Source organism: Nematolebias whitei, chromosome 2 (assembly GCF_014905685.2).
Source record: "Nematolebias whitei isolate Nwh7 chromosome 2, NemWhi1, whole genome shotgun sequence".
Classification (NCBI taxonomy): Eukaryota; Metazoa; Chordata; class Actinopteri; order Cyprinodontiformes; family Rivulidae; genus Nematolebias; species Nematolebias whitei.
The window spans coordinates 57,297,086-57,321,077 of NC_056499.1; the positions used below are offsets into that span (position 1 = coordinate 57,297,086).

At 42.7% G+C, this 23,992-nt stretch overlaps 1 protein-coding gene across 1 annotated transcript in view; it reads right to left on the reverse strand.

The window, feature by feature from the left end:
- Positions 1-23,992, reverse strand: part of LOC119424973 (SH3 and multiple ankyrin repeat domains protein 2) — a gene marked incomplete in the record, with an annotated part of 297,817 nt that overhangs the window by 137,829 nt on the left and 135,996 nt on the right. Inside the window, 4 exon segments of the mRNA XM_037692499.1 lie at positions 9,099-9,155; positions 10,918-10,926; positions 11,028-11,108; positions 19,682-19,817. Of these exon segments, the coding sequence (XP_037548427.1) occupies positions 9,099-9,155; positions 10,918-10,926; positions 11,028-11,108; positions 19,682-19,769 (235 nt within the window).

A 23,992-nucleotide genomic window follows, 5' to 3' on the forward strand; every position in this document is an offset into this window, starting at 1 on the left:
GTGGGGGTTAAGGGCCTTGCTCAAGGGCCCAGAGTGGGATGAATGAGTTGTGGGGGCAGGTGTGGGTGCTTCACCTACTCCACCCACATTTTTGCTGTTGTCGGTACCGGGGCTTGAACTGGCGATCTTCCGGTCACAGGCCCACCTTCTCTAACCTATGCGTCTCTACTCCCCCTACATATAAACCGGATTCCAAAAAAGTTGGGACACTAAACAAATTGTGACTAAAAACTGAATGCAATAATGTGGAGATGGCAAATGTCAATATTTTATTTGTAATATAACATAGATGACAGATCAAAGTTTAATCTGAGTAAATATAACATTTTAAAAGAAATGAAAGAAGAAAAAATATTTTTATTATTATTGGTATTATTATGGTTATTATTATTATTTTTTTAATCATTATTATTATTTTCCTGCTGTTCTACGGTGGAACCAGACGTGTTTTCCCTCGCCCCCCCACCCGCTTCCCTGCTGCGCTCTTTTGTCCTGTGAACCCTTAAAAAGGCTCTTTTTTTTCCTGCATACCTCTTAATTGGAAGGATCAGCTGGTCTCTCAACAAGATCGATCAACTTCTCCCGACAGGAGTCAGGGTAAGGAGGACCCCTCTGACCTCTTTAAGGAACAATTTGGATTCGTGATGACGACTAGATTCTACTGTTGGGTTGGTGGAATCTGGTTGTCTACAAATTCCTGTGGAAGTGTTGAAGCTTGACAGTGCTCGGACTGAATGTGGAGCTGTGACAGGGATTTGGAGCAGCTGTATCAGGACTGTGATCTCCCTGGCAGCACTCATAAATTGTGGGAATAATCTGGAGAAGCTGTGAGCTCGACTTTTGGAGTAAAGGATCAATTCAGCTGTTTTGGAGTTTCCATCAGAGAATATGTACCAGCGAGACTTTAAAAGGCAGAAACAACAATTCACGAGTTCTGCCTGACCCAAACTGTGGCCTTGATGCCGGACTTATCTCAACTCCTCCTGGAATGTTCTGAAAACAACAAAGATGCTTTGACTGTTTCCTCACCCCTCCCTTCCCCAAGGCCGTGGACATGTAACAGAACCTCAACTGAGCTGAAGATGAACGTCACCTCTTATCTGGACAATGGCTGAGGGGGGGCTCTGGACTATGCTGCGACTTTCCCTTAAAAATTCAATGTTTTCACCGCCTATATGTTCATGTATAACGTCTGTTTATGTTGCTTTGCTGTGGTAGGTTTTTTTGATGCCTCAAATTGTGCTCTGTCTAGGACACGGTGTGAGAGATCTTTTTTTTATACCGTCTCTCCTCATGTTTTCTTTCCTTTTCTTATCTAAGCAAAATATTATTCTGAATAAGAATAAGAAGGCCGCGCTGATTATTTATAGCTGCAGCTTCGTGCACTCTGCCCATCTTCGGACGACTGTACGTACATATTCGCGTTGTATCTCGGTGCAATGCCAATAAAGTTTATTCTGATTCTGATTATTATTTAAAAAATATGTAAAATAATTTTAAACAAATAATCACTTAAAGTAATCAACTTAATATCCACTTCACCTGGACAACAACCTCAGCTGGAGCAACACCACCAGCTGATCAAGAAAGCTCATCAGAGACTCTACTAGTCCACACACAACGAACCGCAAAGTAGCGAGGGACTACTGTATACCAATTTTCAGCTTTCAAATGTCAAATTTATTTTTAAATAGCTGTGTTATCATATTTTTCCCTTTTTATCAAAGGCAGCCATCTTGGATTTTTATTTGCATTAGGAATGTATAACAAGTCGCTCTCAGCTATGACCATACCAAACTTTAGCTCAATATCTCAAAGAACAACTGAGTTATAGTCAATTCAGGGTTTTCTGTGGTAACTGTGGCAGCCATCTTGAATAATATATCTGACAGTGAGGTCGTTTTCACACCTGATAGTCCGGTAGACTCGGTTCGGTTGGGGACCAATATTCATGACATTTTGTTACATTTGAGCTGGTGCGTTTGCATTCACACTGCACTGTGCAGTCGAGCCAACCTGTTGAACCAACCTAGTCCCCCACTCGCCTGTGGGTGTGCTGCACCAAGAACTACTGAAAGAAACAACACAAAAACCTCTGAAGACATGTCTTCTTCTTCTTCTGTAAATAAAAATAAAAACGAAGTGGCATCAAGTTTTAGCAGTTTTAGGAGTTATATTTTGTCATTTTTCAAAAATGGACTCAACATGAGCAGAAGATGAGACAGAAGACCACGGAGAATGTTGTTTTTCACACAAGGCAGCTGACGGCTCCATATAAGGTCAGAGAAATACGTGTTTGTTTACCCTGCGGAGCGGGATCCGGTCTGTTTGCATTCACACTGTACTCGAACCGCGCTGGAGTTCTCTTCTACCGGACCGAGACCTAGGTTTTAGCCCGGGCCAGAGTTCGCCTTTTTGTTCCATGACAGAGTTCGATGGCGCGTTCACACCTCCCTAAACGAACCGGACTTTCTAGGAAAACGAGCTAGAGTTGGATTAAAGCGGACTAAACGGAGCTGGTGTGAATGCACCCTGAGTGAGAGTGGAGCTGGGCTTATGAAGGGAGGTGCAGGTGCAACTGATGAGAGCTGATTGCTGTGACTGAGCAGAGGAGGTGTGGTGCAGGAGGCATGAGCTGAGGAAGGGTGACAGGCATTTCTACGCTGAAACATGAAAACTAAAACAAAACTGTTGAAGGGTAAAAACGTGACAATCGGGCCACATTAAAGTTGATAGAAGAGCTTTTCAGGTGGATAAGAATAGGTGGCTGCCTTCAGACAGTCCCCAAGTACATCCTTGGTGTTTCCAGAGGATTTTAGAGGGTCAGTACTTGCTGCTGACCAAACGTATCGATCGTCATCAGTGGGACCACTTCTAGAAAAGTTTTGTCAGTTTGCTGCTCAGTAGCAGGTGTGTGTTAACAAAATGCCAAGGTCAAGACGTCAGGATGACTAAACGCAACTGTTGCTTCCAGACAATCTGGGAAAGGTTAAATGTTATTTCCAAACTGTCTGGAGTCCACCATTCTACAAAGATAAAGTTTAATCACAAGTGGAAAAAAGCTGGAACTTCCAAGAAGAGAATGTTCCAGCAGACTCTCCCTGAAGTCAGACTGTGCAATGCTCAGAGAAATGACAAATGGCTGAAAAATATGGCGTGTTGGAAAGGGCTTGAGAGGAAAACCACTAATCTCTAAAAAGAACATGGCAGCATGTCTTGGATTTGTAAAGGTTTATGAATGAATGACTTGTTGAAAATGACTCCTTTGCACAGATGTGATCAAAGCAGAGATGTTTAGCCAAAATGTGCAGCAGAGGCACAAATACCTAATACCAGCGGTCAACACGGCAGCGGAGGGCTAGTGGTATGGGCTCCTGACAGTCATTGAGCGGACCATGAACTCCTCTGTGTGATATCTGTCTGACAGCTGAAGCTTGGAACCAAACTGGGCCATGATTCAACGATCCCAAACTCAGCAGCTAATCTACATCAGAAGAGTAAAAAAATGACCCAGTTAAGATCCAGAACCTAAACCTGACTGAAATGCTGAGGTGAGACCGTAAGAGGGTCGAGCAGAAACCAAATGTCTGCAATCCTCAAAGAACAGCAGCATTGCTGGAAAAAACGTGGGCCCAAAAATGTCCCACTAACGTGTGAAGTGTTAAAATAAAATAAAAGTGTTACAGAAAAGCACTGCTGAGTTAATACTTCTAAAGAAGTCACAGAAAAATAAACTGGGGTCATCTGGACAGAGTCTTCTTGGAAGAAACATTTCTTCTTTCATCCGAAATACTTTATCAGTCAGAGGCCTGCCAACAGGATCTGTCTTACAAATAGCACCTCATTGATGTGTTTCAAACCAGTCTGCTGTGGAGGTCCCAGAAACTGGTACCTCCACCTGGATGACTGAGCGTGAACTTTGTTCCCAGAAACGGCTTTACACATGCAGAATGGAGGCCCATCCATCTCGAACAATTGATCATCAGTTCAGAACAATCAAACCTTACAGGCAAAATGGCTGCTTACAACCCACTGAAGCAGCCGGAGGACAACCTGGACAAAATGGGTTAAACAAAGAAGTTAGTGCAATCATCCAGGGAAATAAATCACACAAAAGTTCGTCTGAGGCAGGTCTGGTTTGAGGTGCTATTTAATACGACAGATCCTGTTGGCAGGCCTCAGACTGATAAAGTCTTTCGGACGAAGGACAAAACCTTTATTTTTCAAAAAATGAAACTGTCCAGATGACCTGATTTAACTTTTTTGGTGTGTTATACAGGTCCTTCTCAAAAAATTAGCATATTGTGATAAAGGTCATTATTTTCCATAATGTATTGATAAAAATGAAACTTTCATATATTTCAGATTCATTGCACACCAACTGAAATATTTCAGGTCTTTAATTGTTTTAATACTGATGATTATGGCATACAGCTCATGAAAACCCAAAATGCCTGTCCCAAAAAATTAGCATATTTCATCCCACCAATGAAAAACAAGTGTTTTTAATACAAAAAACACCAACCTTCAAATAATCATGTTCAGTTATGCACTCAATACTTGGTCAGGAATCCTTTTGCATGAATGACTGCTTCAATGCGGCGTGGCATGGAGGCAATCAGCCTGTGGCACTGCTGAGGTGTTATGGAGGCCCAGGATGCTTCGATAGCGGCCTTAAGCTCATCCAGAGTGTTGGGTCTTGCGTCTCTCAACTTTCTCTTCACAATATCCCACAGGTTCTCTATGGGGTTCAGGTCAGGAGAGTTGGCAGGCCAATTGAGCACAGTAATTCCATGGTCAGTAAACCATTTACCAGTGGTTTTGGCACTGTGAGCAGGTGCCAGGTCGTGCTGAAAAATGAAATCTTCATCTCCATAAAGCTTTTCAGCAGATGGAAGCATGAAGTGCTCCAAAATCTCCTGACAGCTAGCTGCATTGACCCTGCCCTTTATAAAACACAGTGGACCAACACCAGCAGCTGACATGACACCCCACTGACTGTGGAAACTTGACACTGGACCTCAAGCAATGTGAATTCTGTGTCTCCTCTCTTCCTCCAGACTCTGGGACCTTGATTTCCAAAGGAAATGCAAATATTACTGTAATCAGAGAACATAACTTTGGACCACTCAGCAGCAGTCCCAGGCGAGATGCTTCTGACGCAGTCTCTTGTTCAAAAGTGGCTTGACCTGGGGAATGTAGCACCTGTAGCCCATTTCCTGCACATGCCTGTGCACGGTGGCTCTGGATGTTTCAACTCCAGACTCAGTCCACTGCTTCTGCAGGTCCCCCAAGGTCTGGAATCGGCCCTTCTCCACAATCCTCCTCAGGGTCCGGTCTCCTCTTCTCGTTGTGCAGCGTTTTCTGACACACTTTTCCCTTCCCACAGACTTCCCACTGAGGTGCCTTGATACAGCACTCTGGGAACAGACTATTCGTTCAGCAATTTCTTTCTGTGTCTTACCCTCTTGCTTGAGGGTGTCAATGATGGCCTTCTGGACAGCAGTCAGGTCGGCAGTCTTACCCATGATTGCGGTTTTGAGTAATGAACAAGGCTGGGAGTTTTTAAAAGCCTCAGGAATCTTTTGCAGGTGTTTAGAGTTACGTCGTTGATTCAGATGGTTAGGTTAATAGCTTGTTTAGAGAACCTTTTCATGATATGCTAATTTTTTTGGGACAGGCATTTTGGGTTTTCATGAGCTGTATGCCATAATCATCAGTATTAAAACAATTAAAGACCTGAAATATTTCAGTTGGTGTGCAATGAATCTGAAATATATGAAAGTTTCATTTTTATCATTACATTATGGAAAATAATGACCTTTATCACAATATGCTAATTTTTTTAGAAGGACCTGTATACCTGGACGAGTGAGCACACTTCCTATTAGAAACAACAAAGTCCATGCTCAATAATCCAGGTATACATCCAACAATCTGGACAGTTTCTTTGTTTGTGCTGAAACATTTCACCTTCCATCCAGAAGGCTTCATCAGTCAAGGAAACACAAAACTGATTCTTCCCCTGGTTTTGAATCAGTTTGACATGACTGTCGACAAGGAAGAGGACCAGCATCGGAGGAGGGGGCGTTCCAAAGACACCATCTTAGCACCAACATAACTGGTTTGTTCCACTTTGGAGTAAGCTGTTGGGGGAAGAATCAGTTTTGTTGTGTGTTTCCTTGACTGATGAAGTCTTCTGGATGGAAGGTGAAACATTTCAGCACAATAAAAAAGAAACTGTCCAGATGACCTGACTGAAAATTGTTGGGTTCCTATTATACGCTTGTAAAGAGGGTTCTATACGCTGCTAGATCCAGAGATGGACGTGGTTTTTATTCACCGTTTCTGTGTTTTGGTTTGTTTGTTGGTAAATAAATAATGATGCAGTGTTTTGTGCCTTGGATTGTTGTTCAGCTGAGGTTTAACTAATCTCATTATAAAACCCTGTATAAAACAGATTATATGTCATGAATCAGAACTTTTTGTCACTGAAAGAGGGTGCACTTCTTTTTACTGTGACTGTACATGCTGGCTTTGAGTTGCCCTCTGTCCTGTGTGGGATGTGGAAAGCTTTCATGCATTACGGGAGTGATTACTTAGAGTGACTTGGAAAACAATCCTCTTCTTCTGCGCATCTATACACAGAGGAGAGGAAAGGCTCATCAGTGACTTTAATGGCAGCAACACCTTGGTACAAAGACACAACATGCAGAATGGCTGCCCTTAAAACCAATCTGTGAGTGAAACATTTCTTGGAACAAAAACTTCCTCCTCCGACACAACAGGCTGCAACAACAGGAAAGAAGAAGAAACACGACAGCACTGACTTACATGCATAAACATAATCAAGTTTTTTGTAACTCCTTACTAAACATCTTTCTCCAGGATTAGAAACCAACCAAAATGATTTATTACCAATAAAGGATCAAAGGCGAGAACGCGGCAAAGCCTTCCCCGGATTCAGAAACCTTCCACTCACTCAAATGTAGAGAGCTCGATTACGACACCCTTCACAGCTGGCCTGTATTTGTGCCGTTGTGTACGGCCCCTGTTTAAAGGTGAATAACGTACAAAAAGCAACTTTTCACCTCAATTTTTTTACTTTGATTCTACATATTTAAAACATGTTTCTCCCCAAGTTTGTGGAAATACAGCTGTGTTGTTTTAAAGACATTTCAACTGTAATGCACGTCCATGTTTAATTTGCCCATAAACACATGTAGTGCAGAAGTGATTTAAAGTTGAAATTTATTTAAAACCCCACAACTTATTGTCCTCAAACTTGGTGAGAAACATCCTTTAGATGAGTAGCGTTGAACACAAGTAAAAAAGAAAAACATTATTTAATTTGCCCATAAACACAAGTAGTGGGGACCTGACGCTGTGTGTTAAAGTGCATTAAAGTTGAAACGTCTTTAAAACCCACAGATGAATTTACACAAACTTGGTGAGAGACATGTTTTAAATGTGTGGAATTAAAGGAAATCCAGGTGAAATGCTGCTTTTTGTACATTATTCGCCTTTAAACACAACGGCACAAATACAGCCCAGCTGTAAAAGTTGTAATCCAAAAAAAGTTAAAAACAAAATCAAAATAAGTTGATTTAGACTTTTTTGGATTCACCATGTCCTGGATGACAGAATCTACACCAGCATGTCGTTGTAATCAAGCACTCTGGATTTGAGCGAGAGTCAGGTTTCTGAATCCGGAGAAGGTTTTACTGCAGTACGCCCGAGCACTGTTATTGAGTCATGAAGAGAAAAACACAAAGATCACTTGCAGTGTTCCCCCCACCTTTGTCCAAGAAGGGCACCCCTCCTTGTCAACCGAACCCAACGCCTACCAAAACACCCCCATCCTGCTGCTGACAGTTCAGCTACTTCCAGATGGGGAGTGGCGATTATAGCCACAGCACATGTGGCTTCTAGCATTAGTACAGTAGCGCTCTGATACCAACATGAACATGAGCGTGTTGTGGTGGTGGTGGTGGTGGTGGGGGGGGGGGGTGATTCAGAGAGCAGCAACAGGTTCGATTGATTGGCACAAGCTGGGGCATGTTTCTAATCAGGCTCACTGTTTCAATTTGAGGAAGTGTGCTGAGACATGAGGTGGAGGAAGAAAACTAGAGCTCTCGTGCTGCTTCTTTCTCCTAAAAAAGGTACATCGAGAAACCACAATAAAAAACTAGAAAGTTTCTGGAGAAACTTTGATGAGGACTGCCATGTTGCAGCCATTTTAAATGTTTTGATTTGACAGTACTTTGTGTTGGGGTTCGCTCTCAGCTTCCACTACACCAAATTTCAGCTCAATATATTTTAAAATAGTCAAGTTATCGTATTTTTTTTCCCTTTTAGTGAAAGTGGCCATCTTGGATTTTTAATTTGCATTAGGAATGTATAACAACTCACTCTCAGCTACAGCCAAACCAAATTTCAGCTCAATATCTCACAGAGTGATTGAGTTATGGTCAACCTTGAGTTTTCTGAGGTAACTGTGGCAGCCATCTTGAACCAAAATGGCTCCAAAAATAAATCAGTGTTTTGTGCAGAGACGTCTTCACACTAAGTCATGTGACCTCACTGTGGCAGTTAGAAGCTGTTAATACCGTCAGGCATTTTGAATGGAAGTAATGGCGTATTTGTTTGCAAATTACGTCACCATGGTAACTCAAAATGTCAATTAAAGTGACAGCACACATCGCAGTGCCGAGCCGGTCATTTTCATACAACATTTGTGAGGGTACACATTGCAGTCGGGCTGCAATAAAGTTGATAGAAGAGCAAGACCCTTTTCAGGTGGATGATAGTAGGTCTGCCTTCAGGCAGTCTCCAATAAGCAAATGACGTGATCACGTTAACTGTTGTTTAGCTGTCCTGTTGGAATTAACCGTAATGGGACGTTACGACCGTGGGGACAATGAGGGACGAGGACCATGCAGTTACACAACATGTACTATAACAGACACCTTCACATTATATAAAAGAGAAAAATGACATATATCAGGTGTTAATACATCACAGTGAGACGTAGGATGTATGAAACAAATATATATAAAAAAACTAAATCAAGTTTAATCATGCCCACAGTAACTTACCACCTTTCTTTTTCCTTAGTGTGGCTTTGGAGGCGACAGGAAACAAAAACTCTAAGTCTTGGGAGAAGATAAACAAACAGAATTTACTTTGTCAGTGTCTCTTCCTGTAACAGCCCAGAGATTAATCCATTTGGGAAAAACAGAAATGCTTTTTCTACTCACGGTTTATAGTGGCACAAATTACACAATGAAAATGAAATGTGTCAAAGACCAAACTTTCCAAAAGAAACATGCTGATGTCATGTGATGTTTTTCTCTTTCATGAGATCAGATAAGGTAAGATGGAACTTTATTCATACTTTGCAGTTTAATTTTCTTCTTTGTCTAACAAGGTTGAGTCAGGTCCTCTGGACGGATTCTTCTTTGTTGAAACGTTTTGTCTTTTATCCCAAAGACTTCTTCAGTCTGAGGAGCTGCTACAAACTCAGTCCCTCTGCGCGTTCCTACTTCTGCAAATCGTGTTTTGAATTCAGCTGATTTGACATCAAAGTCCTTTTATTAAACAAAACTAAGACACACCTTTGCTAAAATTTTGAGCAAACAAATAATTGTTTTTAAGTGTTAATCTGGTAAAACTCTTGTTAAAGTCCTCCCGTGCACGTTCCCGCAGCTGCCATTTGGCAGCCAGAACAGATTTTTGGCACAACACCGGCCCACATTTCCGGGTCGTCAGCGGTGACGCGTAATAGATGCGACGTATTTATGGATTCTTCCACTTTATTAGACACACTTGGACTGATGCGACTTATAGGGCAGTGCGACATGAACGGCAGAAAATAAGTAGATAGAAAGGTGCTATCCAAGTACTCTCCATTTATCATTGTGGTGGCCATCTTGAAGTTTTACGTGTCAACCCAAATTTAGAAAGAAACATTTCTAGATGTAGCCACACACAAAAATGGAAGTCAGTTCCTCACCTGTAAGTCAAGCTGATTTGAAGCTCTCGACCTTTGACCTCTCTAAGTGGCTTTAAGAATCTGTTGGACTCCTGGCAGGGACCAATGCAGACATGTTCCTGGTTTTAGTTTCTACATTCACCTTAGAATCTAGCTGTTTTTTTGTTACTTTTTTAAGCCATCCTATTTGTAAAAAAAATAAAAATCTGTACGCCTTTTTATAACTGTCTGTTGTTGTTGTCCATTGTTGTCATCCTTCTTTGTTGAAATCAGGTCTCTCTTGTAAATGAGTCCTGGAGGCTCAATGGGACTAACTTGTCTAAATAAAGGTTGAATGAATGAAAAGTTATCGTGCTTACAACATGCACGGACACATGGACAGATGGATGAACTTGGGGTATGTCCAATTCCCCCTCTTTGCTCCGGGATGGGGACAACATAATATCAACTACTGAGGACAAAAAAGTAGTTTATAATTTTTATACACTTTTATAAATAAAGCACCCAAACTGCCATTGTAAACCAAAACAGTTGGAAAAATATCAAATGTACTTTATTCCTTCCTATGATTCCTTTGTCTCCTTTCCGTCACTCATTCCCCCACTTATCATCTAGAAACGTTCCTTTCATTTTGTCTTAGATTTGCTGACTTCTGCATGTGTTAGAAAGTATTATTATGACATGGCAGCATTGTTGCTAAGTGGTACCACACACTAAGGAAAAAAGAACAGAACAAAGCACAAGTAACATTAATGTCACCACCAACAGCAGCAATATGAACTCAAGAAGCCTTCATGCACGAAGGGAAAAAGCAGCTTAAAATGTTTTAATTAAATTACAGCAAAATCATGAGCACAAGCGTCACTCAGCTACTGAAGGACGTGGCAGTCAGGTAGAAAGGCTGTGCAGCATTAACTGCTTACCTTGATCCACTTTGAGATTAACCAATCAGGGAGGAGGAACAAAAACAAACGAGGAGGTGTGAGACTCTGACCCTCTGAGGATGCAAGAAAGCAAACCAACACAATCTTACCGAGTTCTTCCAGTTCCGAGGTCATAGACTTGGAACGCATCGACAAGGCTGTCGTGGGGGCTCTCTTTGGAGGTGGGGGGGCTGAGAAAAACAAAGTCAGAGGGAAACATGTCAAAAGCACACTATTATTTTTGTTATTGATTACAGAAAATGAAAACTCTCATTGCATCACTACAAAACATTTAAAAATACATCAAATTAAAAAAACATCTTTGCATCAAAAGCCTAAAATTATGTGAAGAGCACTTCACTCTCAGACTGCAGGTTTACTTGTGGTTCCTAGAGTTTCCAAAAACAGAATGGGAGGCAGATCTTTTAGTTATCAGGTGACGCTGACACATTGTCCAGTTTTAAAACTAGGCTTAAGACTCTTTTTTGCTAAATCCTATAGTTAGGGTCGGCTTGGGTTTCCTGAGTTGTCCCTTAGTTATGCTGCTATAGGCTTAGACTGCTGGAGGACAAACTGACCACACTTTTCACTCTGCTACTGTCTTTACTTACTCTGCTCAACCTGTTTTGTATTTGTAATTATTTTTTTCTATCCTAACGTGTTTTTGTCTTTCAGGTACACCTGGACCTATACCTGGACCTGGACCTATACCTGGACCTGGACCTATACCTATACCTGGACCTGGACCTATACCTGGACCTGGACCTATACCTGGACCTGGACCTATACCTGGACCTGGACCTATACCTGGACCTGGACCTGGACCTATACCTGGACCTGGACCTGGACCTATACCTGGACCTGGACCTATACCTGGACCTGGACCTATACCTGGACCTGGACCTACCATTCTGTGTTCGTCTGTCTCTCCTTCCTGTCCTCTCAACCAGCCGGTCAAAGCAGATGGCCGCTTGTCCTGAGCTGGTTCTGCTGGAGGTTTCTTCCTGTTAAAGGGAGTTTTTCTTTCCACTGTCTCATTTGTTCTTGCTCAGGATGAGAGACTGTGACCAAGTGAAGATTCAACTTGTCGGCTGCTTCCTTCCTTGCATAGAGAACTTTACTAATTGGCTTTTCTATGTATGTGAATGTTTTTGTTCAGTGCCCTGAGACAACTTTGTTGTGACAAGGCACTTTATAAATAAACTGAATTGAATTTAATTAAGATAAAATTCCTTGAAAGGATTCACATCAGCTATTGTTTTTTTAATGGTAGTTTTAGACAAAGATCATGTGTTGAAAAATGATGAGTTGAAGCCATTTTGATTAAAGCTTAAAAATAACACGTGCTGTCTCACAATAATCTGAGATCATATGAGATGTGTTTGCACTCAAAAAAGTATTGGAAATGACTGAACTAATCCCACTTATACAGTAACTTTGGCACAATATCTGTAGCTTATAACCATTGTTGTGTTAGCTAAGGAAAATTACATTTGGTGGAACATCTTGAACTGGGTTACCTCCAAATGTTAACGAGTTGTACCTAATGATTACTTACTTACAAATGATTGTTCTGAAAGTTACATCCAAACATGCCCAATGGTTCATCATACATTTTGCAAACAGGGCTGCTGTCACCAGTTTATGTCAAACATGTTAAATTTAGCAAAAAATAAAGAAAAATAAATGGTTGAGTTTCCTAATGTTAGTAGGCTGTAGCAGCCATATGGAACTGGGTCCCAAAATCAAGAAGTATTTTAGTAATGGTACAGCCAAACAGACACAAACAGACAATGGTAAAAACATCATTGCACTTTCACCTTCAGTATCAGGTAATTGGAAAAGTGTTTAATTTTGAATCATTGACCTTAACCAAATAATTGTGAGACTGTAAAATTACAAAATAATAGCCTGTTATTTTATTATGTCTATTCTGAGAAAGACTGCTTTCTTGGTTGGTTTTATTACATAGCACTGTCTGTCAGTATGACGCTTTACTAAAGTCACTGATATTATAACAGCAGTCAAATTATTGCCAGACTCACCAAGAGAAGGATTCTCTGTTGTTTCACTCTTGATCATTATCATGACCTTATTTTCCAATCTGTGTCTGAACATCTCTGTCTGTCTGTCAAGATATTTACAGGTTTATTTGATCTGGATCAATTAAATTCAACCAATTTACTTATAATTCAAAGGTTCTTTTTTTTTTTTGGGGGGGGGGGGGGGTGCAGAGGCCACAGAGCACAAACTTGTGATCAGAAGGCAGCCAATTCAAAAATATATCATAGTCCTCGGTGATTCCTGCCTGACCTCATCTGTTAGTTGGTCCATCAGCAGAGCAAACAAAAAGGGGCTCAGAGCTGATCCTTGATGCACTCCCTCTTTCACCTTGAAGCTTTCTGTCACTCCTACAGCACATCTCACCACTGTCCTGTTGTCCTCATACATGCCCTGCTGTCCTCATACATGTCCTGCTGTCCTCATACATGCCCTGCTGTCCTCATACATGTCCTGCTGTCCTCATACATGTCCTGCTGTCCTCATACATGTCCTGCTGTCCTCATACATGTCCTGCTGTCCTCATACATGTCCTGTACCAGTCTAACATACTTCTCTGCCACTCCAGATTTCCTCATGAAACACCACACCTCCTCCCTCTGCACTCTGTCAGATGCTTTTTCTAAATCCACAAAGACACAATGGAGTTTTCTGATGCATGCTCAATAATCCAGGTAGAAAAATCTAAAAAAGTTAAATCTGGTCCTCTGGACATTCAAAAAAAAACCCCAAAAAACAAAGCAAATCAACAAAAAAATGTAGAAACGTTTCGTCTCTCATCCGAGAGACTTCCTCAGTCTGAGGAGCTGTTTTCAGCTCAGTCTCTTAAATAGGTTCATCCCAAAGATCCAGTCCCCCGGCACAAACAGAGTAATGCTGTGTATGCTGTTCAGTGTCAGGAGGGTGATCAGTCTTACATCGGGGAAACAAAACAGCCACTGGCCAAAAGGATGGACCAGCACAGAAGATCAACATCCTCAGGCCAGGACTCTGAGGTCTACACTCATCTCCAGGCCAGCGGTCACTCTTTCAGGGATGAAGATGTTCACATCCTGGACAGAGAGGAACGATGGTTTGAGAGAGGAGTAAAGGAGGCCATCTTTGTGAAAAGAAATCATCCATCATTAAACAGGGGTGGAGCCTCCGGGTTCAACTGTTCCCCTCTTACAATGCTGTGATTGCTAGTATCACTCAGCCCTCTGTGAGTAGTAAACAGCCATCAGTGTGCTAATGATCCATTGTTAGGCTGATGGTCCTTCTTGACCATGTGAGCAGCTGGTTTTGGTTGTCAGCAGCAAACTGGTTGATCCACTCTGAGAAGGTGCTATTTAAGAGACTGAGCTGAATACAGCACCTCAGACTGAGGAAGTCTCTCGGATGAGAGACGAAACGTTTCTACATTTTTTTGTTGATTTGCTTTTTTTTTTTTTTCTTTAAATGTCCAGAGGACCAGATTTAACTTTTTTAGACACAATGGAGTTCTTTCTGACTCTGTTCTTCTCCATCAGCATCCTCAAAGCAAAGATGGCATCTGTGGTGTTCTTTCTTGGCATGAAACCATACTGCTGCTCACAGACAGTCACCTCTCGTCTACATCTTGCTCCCACAACTCTCTCCCAGATCTTCACTGTGTGATTCATTAAGTTAATTCCCCTGTAGTTGCTACAACTCTGTTCATCACCCTTGTTCTTCAAAATGGACACCAGCACACTTCTTCTCCATTCCTCAGGCATTTTCTCACTCTCAAAAATTCTATTGAATATTTGAGTCAAAAGACTCACATGTCATCTTTCCACTGGTATTTCATCAAATCAAACTTCTTTCCTCTTTCTCATACTCTTCAAAACATTCAAAAAGTATTTCTAACTAATCTAACTAATTTACCACTTCCAGGTTCTATGACCTCTATTCCTCCTTTCCTTTCATTCTTTTCATTCATTAGCTCCTTAAAGTACTCCTATCTTCCCATCACACTATTTTTGCTTGTTAGAACAGTACCATGTTTATCTTTAACAGCCTAACATGGTGCACATCATTTCAGCCTGATCCCTCTGTCTTGCCAGCCAATACAAGTCCTTCAATCACTCCTTAGTGTCAGAGTCAGAGTCAGAGTTTCTTTATTGTCATTCGCACCTCATGTGGTACATGTGGTGGAGCGAAATTATGTACACAAGGTCCCAGTTACATCCAACAATAAAATGTATAAGAAAAACAGTAATAACATCTAAGATATGAACTAAGAAAAACATCAACTAAATATACACTAAGCACTCATAACATAAAACATTGAACATCAGCACAAACATGAACATGAGTCTGTGAGCAGATGTGCACGCATGAACACATCAACATTGAAACAGATCAGCAGCAACATGAAACAGATCAGCAGCAACATGAAACAGATCAGCAGCAACATGATATGGTTTTTCACAGTGATTATTCTAGTTAGAGATTCATGAGTCTAACAGCCTCAGGGTAGAAGCTGTTCCTCAGTCTAGTGGTTCTACACTTAATGCTCCTTAACCTCCTGCCTGAGGGGAGTGGGGCAAAAAGTGTGTGTGCTGGGTGAGTGGGGTCCTTCATGATGCAGGTGGCCCTCTTCCTGCATCTGGAGGTGTAGATGTCTGTGATGGTGGGGAGACTGATTCCAACAGATTTCTGTGCAGCCTTCACCACTCTCTGCAAAGCTTTTCTTTCTGCAGCTGTGCAGCCTCCATGCCACACGTTGATGCTGGAGCACAGGATGCTCTCCACTGCACACCTGTAGAAGGAGGTGAGGACTGAGCTTCCCAGACCAGCTCGCCTCAGCCGTCTGAGGAAGTAGAGTCTCTGATGAACTTTCTTGATCAGGCTGGTGGTGTTGTTGCTCCAGCTGAGGTTGTCATTCATGTGTACACCCAAGTACTTGTAGCTGGAGACCACTTCCACCGCAGATCCTCTTATGTTCAGGGGGGTGTAGGTGTTTTTGTTCCTTCTGAAGTCCACAATCATCTCCTTTGTCTTCTTCACATTGATGTGAAGGTTATTCTCTCTGCACCAGCTCTCCAGGTGTTCCACCTCTTGCCTGTAGCTGGACTCATCATTGTTTGTGATGCATCCCACCACCGCTGTATCATCTGCAAACTTTACAATGTGACAGCCTGGATGGGTAGCTGCACAATCATATGTGAGCAGAGTAAACAGAAGGGGGCTCAACACACATCCCTGAGGAGAGCCAGTGCTGAGGGTTATGGTGGAGGAGGAGAGGTTGTGGATCTTCACTAACTGTGGTCTGTTTGTTAAAAAGTCTAGTACCCAGTTGCAGATGGAGGGGCTTAGTCCTAGTGTGGATAGTTTGTCCATCAGGGTTTGGGGGATCATGGTGTTGAAGGCGGATGTGAAGTCCGCAAAGAGCATACGGACGTGAGAGTTTTTCTGCTCCAGGTGGTTGAGCGCAGTGTAGACCACAGATGAGATTGCATCCTCTGTTGATCGGTTCTCACAGTATGCATACTGATGAGGGTCCTCGTTGATGTTGATGGTTGTTTTGATGTGAGTCATGACCAGTTTTTCAAAGCATTTAGCGACTATCGGGGTGAGGGCCACTGGCCGATAGTCATTCAGACCAGTCACTGTAGAGCTTTTTGGGACTGGGATGATGGTGGCAGTCTTCAGGCAGGTGGGAACTGTCTCCAGGGTAAGTGAGGTGTTAAAGATGTCTGCCAGCACCTCACAGAGCTGATCAGCACATTCCTTCAACACTTTTTCAGGGATGTTGTCTGGGCCAGTTGCTTTGTGCGGATTAATCCTCCTGAAGGTACTCCTTACTTCTGCTGAGGTCACGCTGAGATGCTCTTCATCCGGTGGCGAGGTGAGTCTGGTGCTGGGTGGTCTGTTCGGGTCTTCAAAGCGTGCATAGAACTTGTTGAGGGCATCAGGCAGAGATGGGTCTTTGGGCATTGTTCACTCCTTCCTTTATAATCTGTTATGCACTTAATGCCCCTCCACATGCTCCGAGGGTCTTGTGAGATGAATTGACCCTCGATCCTCTTTGCATATGTGGCCTTGGCCCTCTTAATACCAGCAACCAGCTCTTTTCTAGTGTCAAGTCTCTTTTAGAACTCTTCATACTAACAAAGTCCATGCTCAATAATGCAGGTATTCAATCCAACATTTTTCAGTCAGGTCATCTGGACAATTTCTTTTTTTTCGTGCTGAAACATTTCACCTTCCATCCAGAAGGCTTCATCAGTCAAAGAAACACACAACACAAAACTGATTCTTCCCCCAACAGCTTACTCCAAAGTGGAACAAACCAGTTATGTTGGTGCTAAGATGGTCTCTTTGGCACACCTCCTCCTCTGATGCTGGCCCTCTTCCTCGTCGACAGTCAAGTCAAACTAGTTAAAAACCAACAAAGTCCATGCTCAATAATCCAGGTATACAATACAACATTTTTCAGTCAGGTCGTCTGGACAGTTTCTTTTTTTTGTGCTGAAACGTTTCACCTTCCATCCGGTAGGCTTCAGCAGTCAATGAATGGTGAAACATTTCAGCACAAAAAAAAACCTGTCCAGACGACCTGACTGAAAATAGTTGAACTCCTCATACTCATTCTGTTTTGTCTTAGCTATCTCTCTCTCTCATCTCCTTATATTCTTGTCTCCTCTCTTCAGTCCTCTCACTGTCTTATTTCTTCTTGGCTAATCTCTTTTTTTGAATAACTTCCTGCACTTCACTATTCCATCACCAGGTTTCCTGATCATCCATTCTCTGTCCAGATGACACACCAAGTACCTTCCTACCTGTCTCTCTAATTACTGTTGCTGTAGTAGTCCAGTCATTTGGAAGCTCTTTCTTACCATCCAGAGCCTTTAACAGCTCCTCTCTGAATTTCTCACAACATTCTTCCTTCTTCAGCTTCTACAATTTGGTCTTCTTCTCTGATTTTACTCTTTTTCTCTTCTTCACAACAACAGTCATTCTACACACAACCATCCGATGCTGTCTGGCCACGCTCTCCCCTGCCACAACCTTACAGTCCCCAATCTCCCTCAGATTTCCTCTTCTACACAGAATGTAGTTGACCTGCATACTCCTTCCTCCACTCTTATAGGTCACTCTATGCTCCTCCCTCTTTTGGAAATAGGTGTTGACTACAGCCATTTCCATTCTCTTGGCAAAATCCACCACCATCTGTCCTTCCTGGTTTCTTTCCTTGACACCAAACTGAATAAAGAATTCAATAAAATGTTGTTTTTCTGAGTATTTAACTTGCGATATAAAGTGTTTAAAATGTTGTTTCTAACCTGTGATATAAAGTGTTTTTTGGTAAGGGCAAAATTAGTCAGAAAACCAAAGGGTGGAATGAGTTGAGAGTTTAATTAAAGGTTGTTTTTCTGACTGTTTAATCTGTGATATTGTGATATAAAGTGTTTTTTTTTGCTTTGTGCATGTTGTTGTGAGTTACCCAGAGGCCTGAGGAGGAGGCCCGGCCCGCCTCCTCCTGCACGCTATCTGGAGGTTCTCTCACCCTAGCTTCTCACGCTCCCTCGTTATCTAGATGTTTTTAAGCTTCTCACGCTCTCACGACATCTCAAGGGTTTTTCACAGACTCTAAAATCCAGGCGGGCATGTTGTCTTTACGGGGAGATATTCCCATGTGATGTAGAGAGTATAAAAGTGTAACACTCAGAAAAAGAGTTGAAGTCTGCTGTGGATTTTGGATCCGATGCCCAGCATAATTGATGTTACCTTTCTACTCGGACTGAAAACGGCTTCCTCGGTCTGGTGTCACGGTGAGGGTTTTTTACATCAATGCTTGATTTGTACTGAATGTACGTTGCTTTGCTGTATCTGTGGCGGTTTAATAAATGACACTTATTATTCTAGCAGAAAACAGCCTGAGAGTTTTCATTCATTGCTCCGACCTTTCCCTGAACCTGTATCTATCTTGTTAAAGATAATTTCATAGAACACAAACCTACCCATCACTTCCTCATCCTCTGTTTCCTTCACCAACATGTCTATTCAAGTCTGCTCTGATCACCACTCTCTCCTCCCTGGGAATACTCTATCACTTCATCCAGATCCTTCCAAAATGCATCTTTCTCCTCCACATCACATCCAACCTGTGGAGCATAACCACTTAGCATCAGACCTTCTACTTCTACCTTCAGCCACATCACCTTATTTGACACTCCATTTCTTGCAAACTCGACCTTTAGGACCACTCTAACTACATTTACCTTCCTATCCAAACCATGTTTTATCAAATGTTACAAGCATTTCTGCCTTTCAACATGATCACTTGGACACACAAAACATGTACTTTCCCTCTCAGCATCATGTCAGCCAGCTCTCTACATTTGCCTCTCATTGTCCCTATGTATAAAGTTGCCACCCTCGGTCCTACATTCTTGACTCTCCTCTTCTCCTGGCACATTATTTTCTTCATGGTCCTCCACCAACATTAGCACAATTTCCACTGGCAACCTATTTGTCAACAGCACTGGTGGCAGTCCATAACCTGGGCCTTGACCAGTTGGTGTTGCTTGGAAAAATGTGTATGTTCTTTTGGCATAATTGTTTTGCATCAGATGCCCTTCATAAAGCCCTCACCATTGACCCATGCTTGGGACTGGTATGAGATACACTGGCTTGTACTTTCTAGTGATGAGTTTGTGCTCTTTATTAATTATAACTTCAACATTATGTATCATACCTTTCTTGCGTGCTATATCTTCAAGATCCAGATTCCGACTCACTGTCACCACTTTGATTAGAAGTCGGTTGCCACCCTGACGAATCATGTTGACCACCTGTCTGTGGCCCACCTTCACCACATTCTCCTGGTTTACCTGCAGCAAACACACATAATGTTATAATCCCTAATGGGTATCACATCTTTCAGTAGGTCAGAGGAATTCTCATCATAATTTTTAAATGTCTTTGGAATATTCTTATGACACGCAGCTTTTGCATTTTGATTTATGTATGTGTGGCAATGCATAAACACTGAAGCACTCTTATTGAGTAAATGCTAAGGTAGAGTTTCTACAGATTATTAAGCTCCTGCTACTTTTTAACGTTTTTTTCTTACTACTTTGACATATTTGGTGTTATTTTAAACATTAATATACAATAATCAACTCCATTTGGAATAGTCAGCCACAATGTTTATTCTTTTTGTAATGTCTATACTTTTCTAAATATTTTAATATTTAAAATACAAATATCTGTAGAAATACACTGATATAGTTTCAATTCATTAAAAACATTTGTTCTCTTTGAAATCTAATTCAGTATATGTTTTTATTTTTAGTCTTCTTGTGCTTCTTTTAGTTACTAGTCTGCCAATTTGCTCCATTTAGTGTTTAGCTATCATTTTCTTTTTATTTATTTATTTTACACATATCATGTGTATTGCCTTGCCATATTTATATGTTCCCATACAATTGATCTCTGCTTTTAACCCATCACATGTGAGGCACACCCAAGTTGAGCAGTGGGCAGCTATTTAGCAGCCCAGTTACTGTAGGTAGGTGTTTTGCTCACCAAAAAATATGGACAAGGTGAGGAATCGAATGTACGAGTTTCTGATTCCAAGTTGGCTGTCCTACCACTCCACAGCCTCTAAGGTTTTAGCAACAATTCTGCTCCTTTTATCTTTTAGTTAATGTTTTATTCCGTTCAGTGCCCATCATTCACAATGCATTTTTAGTAATATTAGAAAATGCAATGTTGTAGTTAAATTTTACATTTCACATTTCTTTAGTTTCAGTCACATTTACAGTTTTGTTTATCCACTGGCAGCTTTGAAAGAAGATAAAAAAAGATACATCAGTACATACAGCCAAGTCCATAAAAAATAACCTGTATAAGTAGAGTTCTGTACACATTTCTATCCAATCAAGAAACTCAAAGCTCTTTACAACACAATCTGTGTCCTCATTTACCTTTACCCACATATTCATACAGCACTCTACTACACACATTCATACTGTCAGGATTTAAGCAGGCAAGGGTGAACCCAATGGTGTAGACAAGTACTCAGGAGATACAAAAATATAGATTTAATAAGTATAAATCAAAATGGCTGACGTGGCAGCAACTCACTCTTAGGAGATACAACAGGACAGGGTAGACCAAATGATGACGCGACAAAGGACAAGACTCACAGACAGGTTTAAATACACAGACAAGACAGGACGTGATTACAAAGAGCTGGGAACAGGAGGTGGAATCAATGAAGAATAATGAGACAAGGGTGCATAGACAGGGAAGGCCCACAAGATGGCACCATCCCTACAATACCCCCCCCCCCCCCAAGGATGCCCCTTGGCATCCCCAAAAAACCCTCCCCCCAAAAGACTTGGGTGGGTGGAGGGAGGAACTGCAAGGATGGCGGGCCCAAGACAAAACTTGACAAAAACACACAGACAAAAACAAAACCAGGGAACTAGACACAAACAGGGGAACACAAATGTTTGGGCAGTCAATGGTACGGCGGGCGGCCAGGAGGCTGTCCATCAGGCCGGAACAGGTCAGGCGGACGACCGGGAGGTCGACCATTAGACCAGAACGGGTCAGGCGGGCGTCGGGATGCCGACCATCAGGCCAGAACAGATCGGACGGGCGGCCAGGAGGCCGCTCAGGCAGGATCACATCAGATGGGTGGCAGGGAGACCGTTCATCAGGCTGGGGCCATTCAGGCAGGTGGCCGAGAGGTCGTCCGATGGGCCATTCTTCAGGCAGGAACAGGACAGGAAGAGCAGGAGCGATGAACTCAGCGAGCGAACCAGGAGCGAGGGCCTCAGTGGGCGAACCAGGAGCGAGGAACTCAGCAGGCGGGTCAGCGGTGAGAAGCTCAGCAGCTGGGTCAGCGGCGGGGAGCTCAGCAGGCAGGTCAGCGGCGAGAAGCTCAGCAGATGGGTCAGCGGCGGGGAGCTCAGCAGGCAGGTCAGCGGCGAGAAGCTCAGCAGGCAGGTCAGCGGCAAGGAGCTCAGCATGGTCTTCTGCGGCTGGACCATCTGGAGCGAGATCTTCTGCGGCCAGATCTTTGACGGCAGGAACAGACGTGGACAGGAGGTCAGCGGGAGCAGAGTCTTCTGCGGCTGGACCATCTGAGGCGAGATCTTCTGAGGCCGGATCTTTGACGGCAGGAACAGGAGCAGACAAGGACGGTGCAGGACCCTCTGGAGGTGGCGTGGGTCCTACAGCAGTTTAGTTTCTGTGATGAGTGTGGGCTCAGGGCTGGCTGCAGACTCAGGGCTGGCTGCACACTCAGGGCTGGCTGCACACTCAGGGATGGCTGCGCACTCAGGGCTGGCTGTGCACTCAGGGCTGGCTGCAGGCTCTGGGACCGAGTCTCTGGAACCCCTCTTTTGATGACCTCTCTGACGTGGGTGGCGACATGGTTCAGATCCAGGACCGGGCTGAGAAAGAGGAGCTGAGCATGAAAGTGGTGATAAAGTTGTTGGTGTGTTCAGGTCTGTGGGTTCTGAACGGGCTGGATTCTTGCACTGCGTATGTAATGCAGAGGCTGCAGGAGATGGGGAAACTATGGGGGCTGTGGTAGGCCTGCAGGCGACCACAGGGGCTGCAGCTGTGAGGATCTCAGGTATCAAGATCAGGTAGTCTGAGACTGGATCAGAAACAGAGGAGTGATGCTTTGGAGGAGAACTAGGATTGGCAGCGCCTGATCTAACGATTGGCTCCAACCAACGTTTTTCCTCCAGTAGCTCGTCTAGGAAATTCTCCATACCGGGGACATCAAACAATTCAGGAAAGCAAATGCATTCTTCCAACATGTTTTTTGTGGCCGCCCACCTCTCCCACCGATTGCAGGAGGTGCCTGACTCCACAAATCTCGGGCTGGTGCCACAGAGCTGATTAAAGTCTTCATCAGACAATCTGGACAAAAAATACTTGTCTACTGGGTTCTTTGTTGGTTGCGTCATACTGTCAGGATTTAAGCAGGCAAGGGTGAGCCCAATGGTGTAGACAAGCAGCCAGGAGCCAGGAGATACAAAAATATAGATATTTAATAAATACAAATCAAAATGGCTAATGTGGCAGCAACTCACTCTTAGGAGATACAACTGGAACACACGACAGGACAGGGTAGATCCAACGATGATGCGACAAAGGACAAGACACAGACAGGCTTAAATACACAGACAAGACAGGACATGATTACAAACAGCTGGGAACAGGAGGTGGAATCAATGAAGAATAATGAGACAAGGGTGCATAGACAGGGAAGGCCAAACTGCACAACTGTACACATTCATACAGCACTCTACTACACACATTCATACAGCACTCTACTACACACATTCATACAGCACTCTACTACACACATATTCATACAAACAGTCTACTACAAACACATTCATAAAGCACTCTACTACACACATTCATACAGCATTCCAATACACACATTCATACAGCACTCAACTAAACACATTCATACAGCACTCTACTACACACACATTCATACAGCACTCTCCTACACACATTCATACATCACTTACAACACATATATTCATACATGAGTCTACTACACACACATTCATACAACACTCTACTACACACACATTCATAAAGCACTCTAATACACACACTTTAAACAGCACTCTACTACAAACACATTCATACAGCACTCTACTATACACACATTCATACAGTACTCTACTACACACACATACATACCGTACTCTACTACACACACATTCAAACAGCACTCTACTACACACACACACACACACACACACACACAAACAGCACTCTACTACAAAACACACTCATACATGACTCTACTATACACACATTCATAAAGCACTCTACTACACAAACATTTAAACAGCACTCTACTACACCCACATTCAAACTGCACTCTACTACTCACACATTCATACATGACTCTACTACACAGACACTCAAACAGCACTCTACTACACAAACATTCCTATAGCACTCTACTCCACACACATTCATACCACACCCTACTACACACACATTCATACCACAC